The 24,289-nt window shown below is 46.6% G+C and overlaps 1 protein-coding gene across 3 annotated transcripts in view; it reads left to right on the forward strand.

The window, feature by feature from the left end:
* erbin (erbb2 interacting protein) overlaps positions 1–24,289 on the forward strand; it is a 160,016-nt gene that overhangs the window by 27,711 nt on the left and 108,016 nt on the right. For all 3 annotated transcript variants that reach the window (XM_078396706.1, XM_078396709.1, XM_078396708.1), the window contains exons 3-5: positions 8,324–8,402; positions 12,504–12,593; positions 20,897–20,953. In XM_078396706.1, coding sequence (XP_078252832.1) covers positions 8,324–8,402; positions 12,504–12,593; positions 20,897–20,953 — 226 coding nt within the window. The remainder of the gene's footprint in view (positions 1–8,323; positions 8,403–12,503; positions 12,594–20,896; positions 20,954–24,289) is intronic.

The following is a 24,289-nucleotide window of genomic DNA, read 5'->3' on the forward strand; positions in this document are numbered from 1 at the left end:
TAAATTGTCTTGGTAAATGTAAAAATTGTCACTAGTGTGTGTGTGTATGTGTGTGTAGGATAGTGTTAATGTGCAGGGATCGCCGGTTGTTGCGGACTCGGTGGGCCGAAGGGCTTGTTTCCGCACGGTATCTCTAAACTAAAAAAAACTAAGCTAATCACAAAATGCCTCCTCCATTTGGTCTGCAGCCTTCAATGACCTGGCAACTCAAGTGCCCATGTATTTGCTTGTTACATGTGCCCATGATGCGTCCACATAGGATGGCACGGTGGCACAGCGGTAGAGTTGTTGCCCAACTGCGCCAGAGACCCGGGTTCAATCCTGACTACAGGTGTCATCTGTACGCAGTTCGCACTTTCTTCCCGTGACCGACCGCGTCCAAGTGCCAGCCGAAGCACGCGGTGAAACCCTAATCCAGAGCGGTTTGGTGATGAGGTAGGGTTGCAGTTGGCATTACATGGTGTGGTTGGACCGTCTGATGGATGGTGGGGAGAAGCTGTTCTTAAACCTGGAGGTAATGGTTCTCGGGCTCCTGCCCCACTTTCCTAATGGCGCGTAGAAGGTTGAGGGGGGACTTGATAGAGGTTTTAAAAATTTTGAGAGGGACGGACAGAGTTGACGTGGGTAGGCTTTTCCCTTTGAGAGTGGGGAAGATTCCAACAAGGGGGCATAGCTTCAGAATTGAGGGACAAAAGTTTAGGGGTAACATGAGGGGTAACTTCTTTACTCAGAGGGTGGTGGCTGTATGGAATGGGCTTCCGGTGGAAGTGGTGGAGGCTGGCTCGATTTTATTATTTAAGAGGGGATTGGAGGGTTATGGTCTGAGTGCAGGTAGATGAGACTAGGTCAGGGAGAATGGTCGGCGTGGACTGGAAGGGCCGAACGGGCCTGTTTCCGTGCTGTAGTTGTTATATGGTTATATGGCGGCAATGAGACCGTGGCCACAGGGCGCCACGGTGGCGCAGCGGTAGAGTTGCTGCCTTCCAGCGCCAGAGACCCGTGTTCGATCCTGACTGCGGGCGCTGCCTGTACGGAGTTTGTACGCTCTCCCCGCGACCTGCGTGGGTTTTCTCCGGGTGCTCCGGTTTCCAAAGACGTGCGGGTTTGTAGGTCAATTGGCTTCTGTAAAAATTGTAAATTGTCCCTTGTGTGTCGGATAGTGTTAGTGTGCGGGGATCGCTGGTCGGCGTGGACTCGGTGAGCCAAAAGGCCTGTTTCCGTGCTGGATCTCTAAGCTAAACTAAACTAAGGTCTTAATAGCAGTGTTCCATCTCAGGCAATCATCTGTGCATCTTCTCCAGTGCCATCACAAACCTGCTTTTTGTGGTGGCCAGAGTGGCATACCAAATGCAGCATAGGCCTAACCAATATTTTATGGTAACTCCCATGCTTTTATCTTAAGTGGCCCAGCTGACAGAAATCTATCCATTGTGAAGTTACCGCCATACCTGTGCTGCCCCTCCAGGATTCCCTGGCCTTGTACACCAAGATTCCTCTGCTTCTCAATATTCCTTTGGGCCCTTCCATTCACAGTATATTCCACGTTTAAGGCACAGGAGAAGATTTAGGCCATTCAGCCCATCGATTCCGCTCTGGCATTCCTAAACTACTATCTACCTCAATGGTGACCCTTGGACTATCCTCATCCTATCCTATCTTTGCTGGCTTTACCTTGCACCAAACGTTATTCCCTTATCATGTATCTGTACACTGTGAATGAATCGATTGTAATCATGTATTGTCTTTCTGCTGACTGGTTAGCACGCAACTAAAGCTTTTCACTGTACCTCGGTACACGTGACAATAAACTAAACTGAAACCGAATCTGATCGTGGGCTGATCTCTTTCCCTCTCAACCCCATTCTCCTGCCTTCTCTCCATAACCCCTGACATCCGTACTAATCTAGAACTTACACAATAGACAATAGGTGCAGGAGTAGGCCATTCGAGCCAGCATCACCATTCAATGTGATCATGGCTGATCATTCTCAATCAGTACCCCGTTCCTGCCTTCTCCCCATACCCCCTGACTCCGCTATCCTTAAGAGCTCTATCTAGCTCTCTCTTGAATGCATTGTCAATCTCCGCTTTAAAAAATGCCAAATGTCTTAGCCTCTCCAGTCACGTGTGGCAATGAATTCCACAGATTCACCACCCTCTGGCTAAAGAAATTCCTCTTCATTCCACTTCATCCTGCCCTTTTTAATCCTCCCAAAGTGCATTACCTCTCACTTACCAGAATTAAACTCCATCTGCCATTATTGCTCAGTCCATTTAACCAACTGATGAATCAGCGTGGATTAACTTTCACCTAAGCCATTACACTGGTTAGCCCAGTTGCTTTTATACACGTGGTTAGTTTTTCAAGTTTAAAGAGACAGTGCGAGTTTGGAGATCTTCAGATTCCATACCATGGAGGTTTGTTGGGTGGAACTGAGAGAACATGGTGTCATACCCATGACTTGAGGTTCCTTCGCCACAGTGTTATTCTAGCAAGACCAGCATTTAGAACGGTGCTTAGTTTTAGTTTAGATATATACAGCGCGGAAACAGGCCCTTCGGCCCACCAAATCCTTGCAGCGATGGTGTTGCCTCGACACGAGGGTCTGAGGTATAGGGAGAGGTAGAGCAGGCTGGGACTTGGAGTGCATGAGGGTGGACTTTTCGAGGTGTATATATTATCGAGAGAGGAATAGATGGGGAAGATGTGCAGAGTCTCTTGCCCGAAGTAGGGGAATTGAGAGCCAGAAGACAGGTTTAAGGTGAAGGGGGAGGAGATTTAATAAGAATCTGAGGGGTAACTTTTTCATACAAGGGGTTGTGGGTGTATGGAACGAGCTGCCAGAGGTGGTAGGTATCACAAAATGCTGGAGTAACTCAGCGGGTCAGACAGCATCTCAGGAGAAAAGTAATGGGTGACGTTTCGGGTCAAGAACCTTCTTCAGACATAGAAACATAGAAACATAGAAAATAGGTGCAGGAGTAGGCCATTCGGCCCTTCGAGCCTGCACCGCCATTCGATATGATCATGGCTGATCATCCAGCTCAGTAACCTGTACCTGCCTTCTCTCCATACCCCCTGATCCCTTTAGCCATCAGGGCCACATCTAACTCCCTCCATAGGAGGTAGTTGAGGCAGGGACTATCGCAATATTTATTAAACAGTTGGAAAGGTACATGGATAGGACGGATTTGGAGGGATATGGGCCAAACACAGGCAGGTTGGACTAATGTAGCTGGGACATTTTAGCCAGTGTGGGCAAGTTGGGCTAAAGATCCTGTTTCCATGACTACGACCAGCGATTCCTGCACACTAACCACATTAGCAACAATTTACAATTATACCAAGCCTCTTCACCTACCAACCTGCACGTCTTTGGAGTGTGGGAGGAAACCGAAGCTCCTGGAGAAAACCCACGCAGGTCACGGGGAGAACGTACAAACTCTGTACAGACAGCACCCGTAGTCGGGATGGAACCCGGGTCTCTGGCACTGTGAGGCAGCAACTCTACCGCTGCGGTGTTGATCAAGGTTCAACAAGGTTTAAAATCAGCTATGGTAATGATATGAGATGCTCCACTGAGTCATCTTGTGTTCCAATTTATTTATGATTACGATTTTTTAATCGGAATTAATGAAAAGAGAATCTAAATGATTTGTGAGTTGGCTGTGAAATGAGGATGCCTTGGGTAAAATACCTGTCTTCCTTGCCCATTTTTTCCATTGTTTGAAGTGGAATCCTTTACGTTTTTCATGTTGCAGTTGAATAAGATGTTGGTGAGGCTGCATTTAGAGTATTGTGTTCAGGTTTGGTCACTGTGCTACAGGAAAGATGGAAAGGGTGCAGAAAGGATTTACGAGGATGTTGCCAGGACTCGAGGGCCTGAGCTATTGGGCTACCTGAGCTAGTTAAGCAGGCTAGACTTTATTCATTGGATCGCAGGAGGATGAGGGGGTGATCTTATAGAGGTGTACAAAATCATGAGAGGAATAGATTGGGTAAAGGCACAGAGTCTTTTGCCCAGAGTAGGGGAATCTAGGATCAGAGGTCAGAGGTTTAAGGTGAGGGGAGAAAGACTTAAAATGTGCAAATTGGAGGAACAGCACCTCGTATTTCGTTTGGGCAGTTTACACCCCAGCAGTTTGAACATTGACTTCCCCCACTTCATGTAGTCCCTGCTTTCCCTCTCTATCTCCTCCCCTTCCCAGTTCTCCTACTAGTGTTCCTGTCTCCATCTACATCCTATCTTTGTCCCGCACCCTCCCCTGACATCAGTCTGAAGAAGGGTCTTGACCCGAAACGTCACTCATTCTTTTAATTTAATTTTTTTAAAAACATTTAATTTAGAGATACAGCGCGGAAACAGGCCCTTCGGCCCCCCCCAAGTCCGCGCCCACCAGCGATCCCCGCACACTAACACTATCCTACGCACACTCGGGACAATTTACCCATACACCAAGCCGATTTATCTATAAACCTTTACGTCTTTGGAGTGTGGGAGGAAACCGAAGATCTCGGAGTAAACCCACGCGGTCACGGGGAGAACGTACAAACTCCGTACAGACGGCGCCTGTCGTCAGGATCGAACCGGGGTCTCTGGCGCTGCAAGGCAGCAACTCTACCGCTGCGCCACCGTTCTCTCCTGAGATGCTGCCTGACCTGCTGAGTTACTCCAGCATTTTGGTCTACCTAAGACTTAAAATGTGACGGGTGAATGGAATGAATTGCCAGAGGAGGCAGTTGAGATACTACCATGACATTTAATAGACATAGGTCAGGTAAATGCCTAGGATATGTTTTGAGTGTTAGGTGCCAAATACAGGCAGGTGAGACTAGTGTAGATGGGGCATGTAGGTCAGTGTGGGCTAATTGTGCCAAAGAGGCTGTTTCCATGCGGTATCACTCTTTGACTCTATAAGTATTCACAATATCATATATTTAAATGTTTGGATGTCAACCTCCCTTAGTTAAATCAAATTTTTCTTACGTATTAGATTATGAAAGTATTGTGTTTTTGATTTGGTTTCCTTACTACCAAACAAGCTGAGTAACAGGTATACTTAGGGTTGCCAACTATCTCACTCCCAAATAAGGGACAAGGTGACGTCACCGCCCCGCGCCCCACGTGACTTCACCCAGCCAGCGGCCACGTGCTCCCGCTCCACCAATGGCTGCCACCCGGGCCGGGAGGCGGGTTGCTATGTAACCTCCGTTAGGCGGCGCCCAGGCTTCCAGACCTACAGTGTCCGGACCTACAGTGTCCGGGCCTACAGTGTCCGGGCCTACACTGTCCAGACGTACACTGTCCGGGCCTACAGCGCCCTCCGGGCCTCATATGGGACAATGGCGGTCCCGTACAGGACAAACCAATTTAGCCCAAAATACGGGATGCCCCGGCTAATACGGGACAGTTGGCAACCCTAGGTATACTACATTGTATAGGGCCCTGATAAGACCACATCTGGAGTATTGTGTACAGTTTTGGTCTCCTAATTTGAGGAAGGACATCCTTGTAATTGAGGCAGTGCAGCGTAGGTTCATGAGATTGATCCCTGGGATGGCGGGACTGTCATATGAGGAAAGATTGAAAAGACTAGGCTTGTATTCACTGGAGTTTAGAAGGATGAGAGGGGATCTTATAGGAACATATAAAATTATAAATGGACTGGACAAGCTAGATGCAGGAAAAATGTTCCCAATGTTGGGCGAGTCCAGAACCAGGGGCCACAGTCTTAGAATAAAGGGGAGGCCATTTAAAACTGAGGTGAGAAGGTACTTTTTCACCTAGAGAGTTGTGAATTTGTGGAATTCTCTGCCACAGAGGGCAGTGGAAGCCAAATCACTGGATGGATGTAAGAGAGAGTTAGATAGAGCTCGAGGGGCTAGTGGAATCAAAGGATATGGGGAGAAGGCAGGCACGGTTATTGATTGTGGACGATCAGCCATGATCACAATGAATGGCGGTGCTGGCTCGAAGGGCCGAATGGCCTTCTCCTGCACCTATTTTCTATGTTTCTAGTTGTTGAACCATGGATGATAAATCAGTAGATACAAGGAGCTGCAGGTGCTAGTTTCTATTTTTAAAAACCCATAAGTTTCTGGAGTAGATCAGTCGGTCTGCCTGAATCTCTGGAGACCATGGGAGAGGCAAAGATTTGGATCAGGACCTTTCTTCAGACTGATTTGGGCGGGGGTGGGGGGGAGTTGTTGGAAGGGGTAAGAGAGTTGGCAGAGTAGCTGGAGAGAGTGTTCTCCAGAGATGCTGCCTGACCTGTTGAGTTATTCCAGCACTTATGATAAATCAGTACATGGATATGTATGGGCGATGTGTTGATATTTGGTCTGGCATTTAGTCTGAACAAAGTTAATACAACTTTACTCAGTGGTCCAGATTTACGTAGAACCTACCAGAGTAAGACTTTCCTGCTTCATCAAAGTACCAACCATGCAGGGATTTTACTCTGCACATTGAGTTTCACTATTTTATTGACGTTTAAAAAAAAAAGAATAACGTGCAGCCTTTTATACTGTTTGCCAAACGAATTAACTTTCCGTAGTGGCCATGATAATAAGATCAATGTGACAACAGTTTAATAAGATGTACCTGAAAATTAAACTTTCGAATATAGAGTAAAACGTAGACATGACTATTATTTGTAGAGCTGAAACAACATATTTCAGATAAGACCCAAATGTACCAGATAGAATTCTGAAAGGTTGCCCTATTTTTTAACAATGGAGCAAATTTCCACAGGCAATAATTGAATTTGCCTTTTGTATCACAGTTATTGATGCACAGAAGAGGTTTACCAGAATGTTGCCTGGTTTAGAGGGTGTGTGTAGGAAGGAACTACAGATGCTGGTTTACACCAACGGTAGACACAAAATGCTGGAGTAACTCAGCGGGACAGGCAGCATCTCTGGAGAGAAGGAATGGGTGACGTTTCGGGTCGAGAATAAAGGGGAGGCCATTTAAAACAGGTGAGAAGAAACTTTTTCAACCGGAGAGTTGTGAATTTGTGGAATTCTCTGCCACAGAGGGCAGTGGAACCCAAATCACTGGATGAATTTAAGAGAGAATTAGATAGAGCTCTAGGGCCGAGTGGAATCAGGGGATATGGGGAGAAGGCAGCCACGGGTTACTGATTGTGGATGATCAGCCGTGATCACAATGAATGGCAGTGCTGACTCGAAGGGCCAAATGGCCTCCTCCTGCAATTATTTTCTCTGTTTCTATGTTTCTGTGAGACCTTCAGACTCCTCTAGGCTCTGTCTGAAGAAGGGTCTCGACCCGAAACGTCACCCATTCCTTCTCTCCAGAGATGCTGCCTGACCCGCTGAGTTACTCCAGCATTTTGTGTCTGTCTCTGGTTTTGCGGGTATTGGGTATCGGAGAGATTGGACAAACTTAGATTGTTTTCTCTGGATGAGGCTGAGGGGACACCTGGCAGAATCATGTGTAGTCTTTCCACTAACTGGATTAATACGCAACAAAGGTTTTTCACTCGATACAGGTCCACGTAACAATAAACTAAACTCCCCAATAAAATAAACCCCCATTGACGAGCTGTACACTGCAAGGGCCAGGAAGCGAGCGGGCAAGATCATCTCTGACCCCTCTCACCCTCTTTGAAGCACTTCCACAAACTCTGAAGCACGGACTGTCAAAGCAGCCACAGCCAGACATAAAAACAGCTTTTTTCCACGAGTGATAGTTCTGTTCAATAACCAAAGTCTGTAGTCTCTTTTTTGCTCTGGTTTATTTTCACCCACATGTTTAGACCGTAATGTTGTATCCTTATTGTTTTGATGTGTTTATGCTTTATTCTTAATTGTTAACTGTATGTTTGTGTTGTCAATAGACAATAGGTGCAGGTGGAGGCCATTCGGCCCTTCGAGCCAGCACCGCCATTCAATGTGATCATGGCTGATCATTCTCAATCGGTACCCTGTTCCTGCCTTCTCCCCATACCCCCTATACACATATATTTTCATATACATATGTATTCATATACATATATATACATGTACACACATGTATATACATGTATATGTGTGGAAATATATATATATATATATACACATATATATATATGTGTGTGTCCACACAGACACACACACACACTCACAAATATGTGCGGGTAAATGTGGCACTTAACATTTCTCATTTATTATATTGTTTATAGTGTACTATGTTTACATATTCTGTTGTGCTGCTGCAAGTAAGAATGTCATTGTTCTATCTGGGACATGTGACAATAAAACACTCTTGACTCTTGAATAATAATCGCACATAATTAACAAATCTTCCCTCTCTTTCAGGAATTCAAGAATTTCCAGAAAATATCAAAAACTGCAAATTCCTTTCTGTGGTTGAGGCCAGTGTAAATCCGATTTCAAAGTAAGTCCCCCCTTGGGTTTCTCTCCCTGTTTTGATCTCTATTAGCATTGCCATTTTATTTGATGCTGGCACGGAATTTTGGCGAAGCTGGCTGATTTGCTTTGCAGCTATTTTAGTTTCTTGCACTCTGCTCCATTGATTTATCACCTCTTCAATCCTCTTCCATCCTTGGCACAATGTTGAAATCTGTGATGTGACGTGAAAATAAAGAGATGATCTCTTTCCATTTATGTGTAAACCATGGTGTTTGCATCGTTTGGGGTGGGACGGTGGAGCAGCGATACAGTTGTTGCCATACAGCGCCAGAGACCCGGGTTTGTGGAATTCTTTGCCACAGGAGACTGTGGTGGCCAAGTCAGTGGATATATTTAAGTCAGAGATAGATTCCTGATTAGTGTGGGCGTTATAGTAACACCCATATTAGTAAAGGAGGATATTGGGAGAAGGCAGGAGAATGGGGTTTAGAAACATAGAAACATAGAAAATAGGTGCAGGAGGAGGCCATTTGGCCCTTCGAGCCAGCACCGCCATTCATTGTGATCATGGCTGATCATCCACAATCAGTAACCTGTGCCTGCCTTCTCCTCATATCCCTTGATTCCTCTAGCCCCTAGAGCTCTATCTAACACTCTTTTAAATCCATCCAGTGAATTGACCTCCACTGCCCTCTGTGGAAGAGAATTCCACAAATTCACAACTCTGGGTGAAAAAGTTTCTTCGCACCTCAGTTTTAAATGGCCTCCCCTTTATTCTTAGACTGTGGCCACTAGAAAGTGAATTTGTGGGCATAATATATGGAAAGGTAAGTGAATGAGGGTATTTTAGAAGGATGAGAGGGGATCTTATAGAGACGTATAAAATTATAAAAGGACTGGACAAGCTCGATGCAGGAAAAATGTTCCCAATGTTGGGGGAGTCCAGAACCAGGGGCCACAGTCTTAGAATATAGGGGAGGCCATTTAAAACTGAGGTGAGAAGGAACTTCTTTCACCCAGAGAGTTGTGAATTTGTGGAATTCTCTGCCACAGAGGGCAGTGGAAGCCAAATCACTGGATGGATTTAAGAGAGAGTTAGATAGAGCTCTGGGGGCTAGGCACGGGTTACTGATTGTGGACAATCAGCCATGATCACAATGAATGGCAGTGCTGGCTCGAAGGGCCGAATGGCCTCCTCCTGCAGCTATTTTCTATGTATTTTCAAGTACTTACTTTAAAAGGAAGGAAAGCAGTGTTTCATTATTAAGTTTGAACCTGTGATACATTATTAATATTTTAATGGAGAATAGCTTTTTACGTGTAGGTTAAACGAAATAATTGGGTGTGAGCACCACAATCAATGAAGGACCTGAAGGAGAATGGGAAGATTTAGCGGCTGCATAAAGAAAGCCAAGTCTCTGGTGAAGTATGTGTAAAGGAGATAGACACAAAATGCCGGAGTAACTCAGCGGGAGTAACTCTTTGGAGTGTGGGAGGAAACGGAAGATCTCGGAGAAAACCCACGCAGGTCATGGGGAGAATGTACAAACTCCCTACAGACGGCACCCGTGGCATCTCTGGAGAGAAGGAATGGGTGATGTTTCGGGTCGAGACCCTTCTTCAGACGGAGAGTCAGGGGAGAGGGAGGAATAGAGATATGGAAGGGTGAGGTGTGAAAACGAGAGATCAAAGGGGACGAAGCTCAAGGAAGGTGTAGAATAAGAGTGTAAGAGTGTCTATCTTCCTGTCTCCACCTATATCCTTCCTTTGTCCCGCCCCCCCCTGACATCAGTCTGAAGAAGGGTCTCGACCCGAAACGTCACCCATTCCTTCTCTCCCGAGATGCTGCCTGACCTGCTGAGTTACTCCAGCATTTTGTGAATAAATACCTTCGATGGTGTAGAATAGATCATTGTCAGCAAGGGGAAGGTGACAACGAAGCTTACAATGTAAAATTTAATCAGCAGGACAGTCGGACTGGTCAGAGAAGTGGGATGGGGGGGAGAGAGAGAGAGAGAGAGAAAGAAAGCAAGGGTTACTTGAAGTTAGAGAAGTCAATAGTCACACCGAAGATAGACACAAAATGCTGGAATAACTCAGCAGGACAGGCAGCTTCTCTGTAGAAAAGGAACAGTCATACCGTGTTTATGAAGGAACTGCAGATGCTGGTTTAAACCAAAGATAGGCACAAAATGCTGGATCATTAGAAGGGTCTCAACCCGAAACGTCGCCCATTCCTTCTCTCCAGAGATGCTGCCTGTCCCGCTGAGTTACTCCAGCATTTTGTGTCTATCAATAATCATACCGCTGGGGTGTAAGCTGCCCAAGCGAAATATGAGGTGGTGTTCCTCCAATTTGGCTTGGGCCTCACTCTGACAATGGAGGAGGCCCAGGATATGTTCTTGGTTACTGTTCAGTTCTTGAGATCCCTCGGGATAAAACAGCTCACAGCATGTGGGAGGAACTGGCCACTCTCCAAGCTTGGGGGAGACGGCCGTATCTGTCTCAGGGCATCTTGCACTAAGGAGTTTGGCTTGAAGCATCTTGTTCTCTTCAACAAAATATTGGAAGACTGCCGACAGATTTCTCTTAACAATCTAACTTCATTGTTCACTGGTGCAATACGTGATTGCCCTTGCCAACCCTGCCCGAAACCCTGTTGCCTTTCCTCCCGCCCAGCATTCATTCACTTGTTTTCATCACTCTTGCAACTGAAGTGAAAACTTCCTGCTTCAAGTCATTACACGTTCCACAAGTACTGCTTTGCATCATTATAAATTGGGATTTCATGCGTTGAAATGGAATACGTATATGTTTATGTATAAGCGTGTGTTTGTGTGCGTGTGTGAGAGGGTGTCTGTGTGTGAGAGCATGTGTGTATGTATATGTGTGAGTATATGTATATGTGTGAGTATATGTGTGTGTGTGTGTGTGGGACTATATGCGTGCATGTGTATGTGTGAGGGTGTGTACGATATGTGTGAGTATATGTGTGTGTGGAGCTGTGTGCGTGTGTGTGTGTGAGGGTGTGTGTGTGTATACGAGTGTGTGTATATGTGTGGGGGGGCTGTGTGTGTATATGTGTGAGGGTGTGTGTGTATACGAGAGTGTGTGTATATATATGTGTGTGTGTGTGTATATGTGTGAGTATATATGCTGTGTGCATGCATATGTGTGTGTGCGAGGGGGTGTGTGTGTATATGAGTGTGTGTATATGTGTGAGTATATGTGTGTGGGGGGGCTGTGTGCGTGTATATGTGCGTGTGAGGGTGTGTGTGTATACGAGTGTGTGTATGTGTGGGGGGGCTGTGTGTGTGTATGTGTGTGTGTGTGAGGGTGTGTGTATATGAGAGTGTATATATATATGTGTGTATGTGTATATGTGTGAGTATATGTATGTGGGGGGGGGGCTGTGTGCATGTATATGTGTGTGTGTGTGAGGGTGTGTGTGTGTATAGGAGTGTGTGTATATGTAGAGGATATGTGCGTGTGGAGCTGTGTGCATGCATATGTGTGTGTGCGAGGGGGTGTGTGTGTATATGAGTGTGTGTGTGTATATGTGTGTGGGGGGGCTGTGTGTGTGTATATGTGTGAGAGGGTGTGTGTGTGTGTATACGAGTGTGTGAGTATATGTGTGTGTGGGGGCTGTGTGTGTGTGTATGTGTGTGGGGGGGCTGTGTGCGTGTATATGTGTGTGTGTGTGTGTGAGGGTGTGTGTGTGTGTATACGAGTGTGTGTGTATATATATGTGTGTGTGTGTGTGCATGAGGTTCTATGTATGTGTAGATATGTATGTGTGTGTGTGTATATATGTGTGTGAGGGGGTGTCCATATGTGTGTGTGTGTCTGTGTGTATGTGCCTGTGTGCATACACACACGAACACACACACGGAGAGTCACATACACAGGCACACGCACGCAGACACAGAGATGTGTGTGTGTCTATATGTTTGTGTGTACACCCCCCATCTGATCTGGTGAAAAGGTCGCTGAAACTTCATAGAGGCCGAGATTTCTCTTTGCGCTCATTGTTTGAAAATCTTTTGTTGAATATTGTTCTTACGCATGCCTTTTGTACTGAGAGTTTCCCCTGAAAATTAAAGGCTTCCATTTTCTCCATCTTTAGGCTTCCTGATGGGTTCACACAGTTACTGAGTCTGACTCAGCTGTACCTAAATGATGCCTTTTTGGAGTTTTTGCCAGCAAATTTTGGAAGGTAAGCGAGTTATTTTATTGCCAAAACCACTGGCATAGAATCCAAAGTAAAAACGGGAAACGTTGGAAGCACTTGGCAGGTCAGACGGCATCCAAGAGTGAGAAGGAAGTTACCATTTCAGGTTACAAACCCCTTTCAGGATCAGAGAGAAGAGGTGAACCTGGATCCATGAATGTGAATGAAGGGACGGATTAAACAGAGATTACACACTGGGGTGTCGGGGGTTATGGGGCAAAGGCAGGAGAATGGAGTTTAGTTTAGTTTAGAGATACAGCGTGGAAACAGGCCCTTCCACCTACCTTTCCACAAATGCTTCTTGACATCCCGAGTGATTACAGCACGTTTGCTTTCATTTTGGTTTTTATTTTTGCAACTTCTTTGATTTTTTTCCAGCATATCTTCATCGCAATTCAGTCACTTGCTGGGTAATACGTTACTATGAAACCATTAACGGAGGTCTTCTATCTGAACACTACATTTAATTTAGTTTAGAGGTAGTGCGGGGAAACAGGCTTTTCGGCCCACTGAATCTGCGCCAACTGAATCATCCTTACCACAACCAGAGAGTAGTCCTGAACTACCATCCCCCTCATTGGTGACAATAGACAATAGGTGCAGGAGGAGGCCATTCGGCCCTTCAAGCCTGTACGCACCGCCATTCAATGTGATCATGGCTGATCATTCTCAATCAGTACCCCGTTCCTGCCTTCTCCCCATACCCCCTGACTCCGCTATCCTTAAGAGCTCTATCTAGCTCTCTCGTGAATGCATTCAGAGAATTGGCCTCCACTGCCTTCTGAGGCAGAGAATTCCACAGATTCACAACTCTCTGACTGAAAAAGTTTTTCCTCATCTCAGTTCTAAATGGCCTACCCCTTATTCTTAAACTGTGGCCCCTTGTTCTGGACTCCCCCAACATTGGCAACATTGGAAGACCCTTCTTGGAGTGCCAAACCAAAAATCACCTTGTCTCTTCCCTCCAGAGATGTTTCAGCCTGACTTCTTGAGTTCCTCCGGCACTTTGTGTTTTTGTTTTAAGCAAACTTTGCATTTCTTCTACAATTTCCTAGTGCGTCATTGCTGTGCAAGCAGTTCCAGTAAAAATAGCACAATCACAAGCTACAGTGCACGAAACCTACTGGGAGACATGGTGCCATAGAGAGCAGCAAAATGACGCGTCCCACTGTCAACGACTCCCATCCTTGCCAGCAGAACAACTTTCATATCAGCGTACAAAGTTCACTTTTGCGCCGCATCAAGTTTAGAGATACAGCGCGGAAACAGGCCCTTCGGACCACCGGGTCCGCGCCGCCCAGTGATCCCCGCACATTTACTCCATCCTACACCCACAAGGGACAATGTTTACATTTCAAGTCAAGTCAAGTCAAGTCAAATTTATTTGTCACATACACATACACGATGTGCAGTGAAATGAAAGTGGCAATGCCTGCGGGTTGTGCACAAAAAGAATTACAGTTACAGCATATAAATAAAGTTAATAAGTTACTATTAGTGTCGACAAAAATTTAGTCTCTGGGGTTATAAAAGTTGACAGTCCTGATGGCCTGTGGGAAGAAACTCCGTCTCATCCTCTCTGTTTTCACAGCGTGACAGCGGAGGCGTTTGCCTGATCGTAGCATCTGGAACAGTCCGTTACTGGGGTGGCAGGGGTCCCTCATGATCTTGCTTGCTCTGGAATTGCACCTCCTGATGTATAGGTCCTGCAGGGGGACGAGTGTAGTTCCCATGGTGCGTTCTGCCGAACGCACTACTCTCTGCAGGGCCATCCTGTCCTGGGCAGAGCTGTTCCCAAACCAGACTGTAATGTTGCCGGACAGGATGTTCTCTACAGCCCCAGAGTAGAAGCAATGAAGGATCCTCAGAGACACTGAATTTCCTCAGTTGTCTAAGGTGGTAAAGGCGCTGCTTAGCCTTACCCACCAGTGCGGCAATGTGCGTTGCCCACGTCAGATCCTCTGCGATGCGGACTCCCAAGTATTTAAAACTGCTCACCCTATCCACAATAGACTCATTTATCTCCAGTGGCGTGTACGTCCTTGGATGTTTAGCCCTTCTGAAGTCCACAATCAGCTCCTTTGTTTTAGTGACATTCAAGAGGAGGCTATTGTCCTGACACCAGAGTGCCAGATCAGCCACCTCCTCCCGGTAGGCCTTCTCATCGTTGTTGGAGATCCGGCCCACCACCACAGTGTCATCAGCAAACTTGATGATGGAGTTTGAGCTGAACCTGGCCCCACAGTCATGTGTGTACAGGGAGTACAGTAGGGGGCTAAGGACGCAGCCCTGGGGGGATCCTATGTTCAGGGTGAGGGAGCTAGATGTGTGTTCCCCCATCCTGACCACTTGGGGCCTGGCAGTGAGAAAGTCCAGGACCCAGGCACACAGAGGGGTGCTAAGCCCCAGTTCCAGCAGCTTCTCAACCAGTCTGCTGGGGACTATTGTGTTGAATGCTGAACTAAAGTCAATGAACAGCATCCTCACATAGCCCCCCTGGCTGTCCAGATGAGAGAGAGCGGTGTGTAGAACCTGGGAGACCGCATCATCCGTGGACCTGTTCGGACGGTATGCGAACTGTAGTGGGTCCATGTTGCGAGGAAGGAGGGCGCAGAGTAGTGTGTTCGGCAGAACGCACCATGGGAACTACACTCGTCCCCCTGCAGGACCTATACATCGGGAGGTGCAGATCCAGAGCAAGCAAGATCATGAGGGACCCCTGCCACCCCAGTAACGGACTGTTCCAGATGCTACGGTCAGGCAAACGCCTCCACTGTCACGCTGTGAAAACGGAGAGGATGAGACGGAGCTTACCAAGCCAATTAACCTACAAACAATACAATACAATACAATATATCTTTATTGTCATTGTACAGGGGTACAACGAGATTGGGAATGCGCCTCCCATACGATGCAATAAATTGATTAATTTAAACAACAACAACCCAACGAAATAAATTGTAACAGTTTTAAAACAGAATAAAGTGCAAGTAGGTCTGTGCCGGTTCACTGTGCGATGTGACCATCCGGCTCAGCAGGACCGGTTCATAGCAGCTATGGCCCTGGGGATGAAGCTGTTCCTGAGTCTGGAGGTGCGGGCGTAGAAGGTCTTGTATCGTCTGCCCGATGGTAGAAGTTCGAACAGACTGTTGCAGGGGTGTGAAGAGTCTTTGTGGATGCTGGCGGCTTTTCTGAGGCATCGTGTGTTGTAGATGCCCTCCAAGGCTGGTAGCGGTGTTCCGATGGCAAACCCGCACGTCTTTGGAGTGTGGGAGGAAACCGAAGATCTCGGAGAAAACCCACGCAGGTCACGGGGAGAACGTACAAACTCCGTGCAGACGGCGCCCGTAGTCAGGATGGAACCCGGGTCTCCGGCGCTGCATTCGCTGTAAGGCAGCATCTCTACCGCTGCGCCACCGTGACCGCCCCAAGTTGGATGAATTCCACATGGATTCATGAAGACCACTTAAACCAAATGGCCTCTATGAATTTTAATTCACATTTAGCACAAAGGGCAGGACATGTATACTGATAACTGCTTGTAACTCTATACATGTAACCAAGGAACCCTTGGAATAACCTATTGCCAAATGCAGCATATTTTAAGGATGAAACTATTACCTTTTAACTATTTTTAGCCAGTACTACAGAAATAGACCAGGAGGTCAGGTCATTTCACAATCTTTTCAATGGACAGAGCAACCTGCTATTGACTTTAAATGTACTTGATGGATCGTGGGTTAAACATGGATGCCTGATTGCATTCCGAAGCAAAAATAAGTGAATTGTCTGCAATTCTACACACTGGGAACAATTAGCAGAAGATCATCCTGGTCACCCTGCTCCAGGAAGATGATGTCAAGCTGGAAAGAGTGTAGAGAAGATTTCCGACGATGTTGCCAGGACTCGAGGGCCTGAGCTATCGGGAGAGGTTGAGCAGGCTGGGACTCTATTATAGACAATAGACAATAGGTGCAGGAGGAGGCCATTCGGCCCTTCGAGCCAGCACCGCCATTCAATGTGATCATGGCTGATCATTCTCAATCAGTACCCCGTTCCTGCCTTCTCCCCATACCCACGGACTCCGCTATCCTTAAAAGCTCTATCTAACTCTCTCTTGAATGCATTCAGAGAATTGGCCTCCACTGCCTTCTGAGGCAGAGAATTCCACAGATTCACAACTCTCTGACTGAAAACGTTTTTCCTCATCTCCGTTCTAAATGGCCTACCCCTTATTCTTAAACTGTGGCCCTTTGTTCTGGAGCGCAGGAGGATGAGGGGGTGATCTTATAGAGGTGTAATATCGAGAGGAAGATCATGAGAGGAATAGAGAGGGATAAGGCCCAGATTCTTTTACCCAGAGTAGGGGAATCAAAAACAAGAGGGCATAGGTTTAAGATGAGAGGGGCAAGATTTTGTAGGAACATGAGGGATATTTTTAATTTTTATTTTTTGCACAAAAGGTGGTGGGTGTGTGGAACAAGCTGCCAGATGAGGTGGTTGGGGCAGGTACTATAACAGCACTTAAGAAACATTCAGACAGGTACATAGATAGGATAGGTTTAGTGGGAAGATGGACACAAAATGCAAGTGGAATACATTGGGTCAGGCAGCATCTTCGGAGAAAAAGGGTGGGTGATGTTTCAGGTCGGGACCCTTCTTCAGACTCAGTTTTGAGGGATGGATCGCTCTATAGGGAACTGAGGGATTTCAGTTTAGAGGGAGATGGGCCAAACGCAAGCAGGTGGGACTAGTAAGTTAGTCATAGAGTCATAGAGGCCTACAGCACAGAAAGAGGCCCTTCGGCCCATCGTGTCCGCGCCGCCCGTTACCAACACAGTCTAATTTTAATCCCATATTCCCGCATTTGGACCGTAGCCCTGAATGTTGTAGCATTTCAAGTGCCCATCCAAATGCCTCTTAAACGTTGTGAGTGTTCCCGCCTCCACCACCATCCCAGGCAGTGAGTTCCAGACTCCAACCACCCTCTGGGTGAAAAAGTTCTTTCTCACATCCCCCCGAAACCTCCCTCCCCTTACCCTGTATCTATGTCCCCTCGTTGTTGAACCTTCCACCAGTGGAAGAAGTTCCCCGCCATCTACCTTATCTATGCCCCTCATGATCTTGTACACCTCGATCATGTCCCCTCTCAGCCTTCTCTGCTCCAGGGAAAACAACCCCAGTCTGCTCAGTCTCTCCTCATAGCCGAGGCCCTTCATCCCTGGCAGCATCCTGGTGAATCTCCTCTGCACCCTCTCCAAAGCTATCACATCCTTTCTATAATGTGGTGACCAGAACTGTACACAATACTCCAGCTGCGGCCTCACCAGTGTTCCCGAGTGTGTGCAGGAGAGTGCTTGTGAACGGAGATCACTGGTTGGCGTGAACTCGGCGGGTCGAAGGGCCGGTTTCAGCGCTGTATCTCTAAACTAAAGTAAAGGATGGACTCTACCATCATGGGTAGTGATGTGCTAGTGAAAATAACTGTGGTGCATTTATTACCAAGCCTCAGTGACTGCTTATGAATCTTTTTTAGAAATTTGGGATATCAATATTTTCAATTATTCTTTCCTTTGGTAGAGTGTTTTCAAGAGCCCATTGAGCTGAGAGCTATCAGTTCGTTACTTGAAACTGGGAGAAAAAAACCCCCCAGTGATAACTGTAAAGTAGAACCCCCCCTATCAGCATTCTTCAACTATATAAACCTTGCAGTGTATCGTCCAGCATTGGAAACCCTATCATGTGCTCTGGCTATTGGAGTGTGAAACATTATATTCTTGAAAATTGAAAACAAATTTCACCTTGGAGGCAGACCAAAAAAAATTATCCGATTTAGTTTCAGAGATGCAGCTGGTAAACAGGCCCTTCAGCCCACCGAGTCCGTGCCGACCAGCGATCCACGCACACCAACACTAGGAAAAATGTTCCCATTATTCACAAAATGCTGGAGTAACTCAGCAGGTCAGGCAGCATCTCGGGAGAGAAGGAATGGGTGACGTTTCGGGTCGAGATCCTTCTTCAGACGTCTCGACCCGAAACGTCACCCATTCCTTCTCTCCCGAGATGCTGCCTGACCTGCTGAGTTACTCCAGCATTTTGTGAATAAATACCTTCGATTTGTACCAGCATCTGCAGTTATTTTCTTATACAAAATGTTCCCAATGTTGGGGGTGTCCAGAACCAGGGGCCACAGTCTAAGAATAAAGGGTAGGCCATTTAAAACTGAGGTGAGAACAAACTTTTTCACCCAGAGAGTTGTGAATTTGTTGAATTCTCTGCCACAGAGGGCAGTGGAGGCCAAATCACTGGATGAATTTAAAAGAGAGTTAAATGGAGCTCTTGGAGCAAGTGGAATCAAGGGAATCTGTGGAATTCTCTGCCTCAGAAGGCAGTGGAGGCCAATTCTCTGAATGCATTCAAGAGACAGCTAGATAGAGCTCTTAAGGATAGCGGAGTCAGGGGGTATGGGGAGAAGGCAGGAACGGGGCACTGATTGAGAATGATCAGCCATAATCACCTTGAATGGCGGTGTTGGCTCGAAGGGCCGAATGGCCTACTCCTGCACCTATTGTCTATTGTCTATGGGGAGAAGGCTGGCACGGGTTACTGATTGTGGATGATCAGCCATGATCACATTGAATGGCGCTGCTGGCTCGAAGGGCCAAATGGCCTCCTCCTGCACCTATTTTCTATGTTTCTATTCTACGCACAGTAGGGACAATTTACAATTTTACCGAAGCCAATTAACCGACAAACCAGCATGTGTTTGGCGTGTGTGAGGAAGCCGGTCACAGAGAGAGCTTACAAACTCCGTGCAGACAGCACCTGCTGTCAGTGTAAGAAAATAAATGCAGACGCTGGCACAAATCGAAGGTATTTATTCACAAAATGCCGGAGTAACCCAGCGGGTCAGGCAGCATCGCAGGAGAGAAGGAATGGGTCACAAAATGCTGGAGTAACTCAGCAGGTCAGGCAGCATCTCAGGAGAGAAGGAATGGGTGACGTTTCGGGTCGAGACCCTTCGTCAGACCTGTTGTCAGGATCATTCTACCGACTATTAACGAGCTGTGCTTTTTCTTTGGTGCTGGCAAAGAAATAAATGTGCATTCAGAACACTCGTGGAATTGGCAACTCTGTGTTCTAATTTAATTCTGTAATCTGTTCTGTTCAGTTTAGTTAATTGTCACGTGTACCGAGGCCCAGTGAAAAGCTTCAGTTGCGTGCTGACCATTCAGCGTTTATCTGCAGTTTATATTTGATGTAGTTAGTGGTCTCCCAAGGATCAGCTTGCGTTTGGGAGACGTGGGTTGGGGAGGACGCATTAAGGGAACTCTGCATGCGTATAGGCTTGTGGGCTTCCATTCACTGGAGTTTAGAAGCATGAGAGGGGTCTAATAGAAACATATAACATTTTTAAGGGATTGGACAAGCTAGATGCAGGAAAAAATATTCCTGGTGTTGGGGGGAGTCCAGAAGCAAGGGTCACAGTTTAAGAATAAGGGGTAGGCCATTTAGGACGATCTGCGGCCTAACATCGTGGAGCTGGCGGCCTTGCTCGAGACTGACTTCGGGCCCCACCGCGGGGCTGTGGACTTACCATCAGAGCGTGCGATTCCTTGCCTGGGATCGACGCTCCAACGCGGCCTGCAGACTTCAACATCGAGGAGCTCGCAGTCTGGGGTTGAGACCGGTCGGGAGCACCAAGCTGCAGGAGCTTGATGCAGGAGCTTGATCGCCCCGACGAGGAAGGCCCGCCGCCGGCTACGGGAGGCAAGATCGTCCCGTCAACGGAAGGTTCGAGGCCCCCGACCGCTGGAGGACAAAGAAGGGAAGAGATTGAGCTTTCTTTCACCTTCCATCACAGTGAGGAATGTGGAGGAGTCACTGTGGTGGATGTTCATGTTAAAGTGTATTTTGTGTGTCCTGTTGCTTTTTATTGGTATGACCGTGTGGCAAATGAAGTTCCTTGTATGTTGCAAAACATACTTGGCTAATAAAGTATTATTGTGCTTACAATCGAGCCGTCCACAGTATATATACAGGATAATGGGAATAACGTTGAGTGCAAGATAATGTGTACTTAGCAGCTTTTATTTTGTGAAGTGTTATGTTTCTATTGCTTCAATAAGAGATTCTGTTAACCTTCCTCTCCTCCCTCGACTCCCATTTAATTTGTACGCCTGTCGTGTTATTTTGTGTATATTATGTTCAAGATTCTACATGAGTACGTATTAATAAGTCGGTGCAAATTAGTGGGTTGGTTAACTGTTTGTCATTTTACTTTTCAGGTTAACTAAACTGCAAATATTGGAGCTTCGAGAAAACCAACTGAAGATGTTGCCAAAGTAAGAACCTTTCATTCTGTAGTCTAGAAATCTGCTCCGTCTGGTCGCTTGTTGGGCGGCGCGGTGGCGTAGCGGCCAAGCCGTTGCCCCTCAGCGCCAGACACCCACCCGGGTTCCATCCTGACATTCGGTTGCAGTCTGTGTGCGGGGTTTGTATGTTCTCCCTGTAACCAACCGCGTGGGGAGAAGAAGGCAGGAGAATGGGGTTGAGAAGAAAGATAGATCAGCCATGATTGAATAAGGAAAATAACTGCAGATGCTGGTACAAATCGAAGGTATCACAAAATGCTGGAGTAACTCAGCGGGTCAGGTAGCATCTGGGAGAGAGGGAATGGGTGACGTTTCAGGTCGAGACCCTTCTTCAGACTGAAACGTCTGATTTAGCGTCAGACCCGAAACGTCACCCATTCCTTCTCTCCAGATCAGTGTTCACAAAAGTAGCGGGTGCTGGGGGCTCTTTACTTGAAACATTAGAGATACAACGCAGAAACAGGCCCTTCGGCCCACCGAGTCTACGCCGACCAGCCATCGTATGCTATGATGGTACACAGTGATAGTACACTAGCACTATCCTACACATGCACTAGGGGACCATTTACAATTCTTACCGAAGCCAATTAACCTACAAACCTGCACGTCTTTGGAGTCTGTGGTGTGTGTAATTGTCCCTGGTGTGTGTAAGATAGTGTCAACGCGCGGGGATCGCTGGTCGGCGTTGGCCGAAGGGCCTGTTTCTGCGCTGTATCTCTAAAGTAAATGAAACGTTGATCCCATCCTAAATGTAAGACTAATTTAGAAATGCATCTGATATGTCAGGAACAGTAGTTTGGGGTTTCAGCTCGGTGACATCCGACACTTGCCTGAAAGTAATTAGAAATAGTTGATGTTGCTTCCTTGGGCTGGTATATGAGCTGTTAACGTATGAAGGGGACTGGATACTGCTGCATTAGTGGAAAAAATAACCCGCAGTCGAGCTTCTCAAGTGTTATTACGGCCAAGCACATGATTCCACGTGATAGCAAGGAGTTGAATCAGTGGTGTGCGTTTTAAATGAGCCGTTTTTAATCGAAACAAAGAAACATAGAAAATAGGTGCAGGAGGAGGCCATTTGGAAACAGGTTCCCAATGTTGGCGGAGTCCAGAACAAGGGGCCACAGTTTAAGAATAAGGGGTAGGCCATTTAGAACGGAGATGAGGAAAAACTTTTTCAGTCAGAGAGTTGTGAATCTCTGGAATTCTCTGCCTCAGAAGGCAGTGGAGGCCAATTCTCTGAATGCATTCAAGAGAGAGCTAGATAGAGCTTGTAAGGATAGCGGAGTCAGGGGGTATGGGGAGAAGGCAGGAACGGGGTACTGATTGAGAATGATCAGCCATGATCACGTTGAATGGCGGTGCTGGCTCGAAGGGCCGAATGGCCTCCTCCTGCACCTATTGTCTATTGTCTAATTGGACTGTGCTGGATTTATCTTGCACTCAGCATTAAAACCCTTTATCCTGTATCTGTAGACTATGCTTGATTGTAATCACCTATAAATTTACAAGCTGTAATTAAAATTATGAAGAAAGAATGTGGGTTACTTTTAAAAAAAAACAATGACCATTCAGGATCAGTGTTCTGTTGGCCAGCATGGAATTGCTTTGAACAAGAAAGTAAGCTACTATTGTACTTTGGATATCAATTATTTGGCTAAGCAGTGAACAATTTAAAAGGCACAGCTAAAAATTTACAAACGCGGTCTCCTTTGATGTTTTAAGTCACTTGTCTCCACGATGGACCAAAAGGGAGAATCAGGTTGGATGAGTAAAGCTAACCAGAGGCATGGACAAAATTAGTAGTTTTAGCAAAACAATCTGCTCCATTTAACGTCTAATGTGAGGATTAAAGACTTCAGCCTCCAGCACGGTTCAGTGCTTCCAGATCCACATGTCAAAGTGTTAACATTAGGTTTAATTTTCTTGACGTATTGTGCCATGCCAATTCCTAGTTTGAGTTCAGTTTATTGTCACGTGTTACCGAGCGAGGTACACTGGTAAGAGCTGCATTCAAGAGAGGGCTGGATAGAGCTCTTAAGGATAGCGGAGTCAGGGGGTATGGGGAGAAGGCAGGAACGGGGTACTGATTGAGAATGATCAGCCATGATCACATTGAATGGCGGTGCTGGCTCGAAGGGCCGAATGGCCTCCTCCTGCACCTATTGTCTATTGTCTATTGTCTATTGTCTAAAAGCTTTTGTTGCGTGCTAGCTAGTCAGCGGAAAGACAATGCATGATTCCAATCGAGCCATTTTACAGTGTACAGGTACGTGATCAAGGGAATAACGTTTACTGCAAGATAAAGTCCGATCAAGGGTCTCCATTGAGTTATACCGCCTCAGACTGCTCTCCAGTTGTTGGTCGGATGGTTCATTTGCCTGGTAACAGCTGGGAAGAAACTGTCTAGTTTCTCAGACTGTCGAGTCTCACATTTCTATTAACAGCAGCAATTTGGGAAGTCTTTTGCGAGTAGATACCAGATAATTGAAGTCATGTGCCCCAGCTGCTGAAACTTGGATCTCCAAAAGCAGAGTTTTCATAAGTTCATCTGTGACAGGTGCAGAATGAGGCCAATTGGCCCATCAAGTCTACTCCGCCATTCAATCATGGCTGATCTATCTCTCCCTCCTAACCCCATTCTCCTGCCTTCTCCCCATAACCCCTGACACCCGTACTGATCAAGAATCTGTCTTAAAAATATCCAATATTGGCCTCGACAGACTTCTGTGGCAATGAATTGCACCACCCTCTGACTGGTGAAGTCAGATTCACCACCCTCTGACTGATAAAGAAGTTCCTCCTCATCTCCTTCACAAAGGAACGTCCTTTTATTCTGGGGCTATGACTTCTGGTCCTGGACTCTCCCACTAGTGGAAACATCCTCGCCACATCCACTCTATCCAGGCCTTTCACTATTCTGTAGGTTTCAATGAGGTCCCCCTCATCCTTCTAAACTCCAGCGAGTACAGGCTGACAAACACTCATCATATGTTAACCTACTCATTTCTGGGATCATTCTTGTAAACCTCCTCTGGGCCCTATCCAGAGCCAGCACATCCTTCCTCAGATCCTTTATCTGAGTGCTTGCTCCCAGTGTTTATTTTGAATGGTGGACAATAGACAATAGGTGCAGGAGTAGGCCATTCGGCCCTTCGAGCCAGCACCACCATTCAATGTGATCATGGCTGATCATCCACAATCAGTACCCCGTTCCTGCCCTCTTCCCATACCCTGACTCCACTATCATTAAGAGTTCTCTCTTGAAAGCATCCAGAAAATTGGCCTCCACTGCCTTCTGAGGAA

Source organism: Rhinoraja longicauda, chromosome 3 (assembly GCF_053455715.1).
Source record: "Rhinoraja longicauda isolate Sanriku21f chromosome 3, sRhiLon1.1, whole genome shotgun sequence".
Classification (NCBI taxonomy): Eukaryota; Metazoa; Chordata; class Chondrichthyes; order Rajiformes; family Arhynchobatidae; genus Rhinoraja; species Rhinoraja longicauda.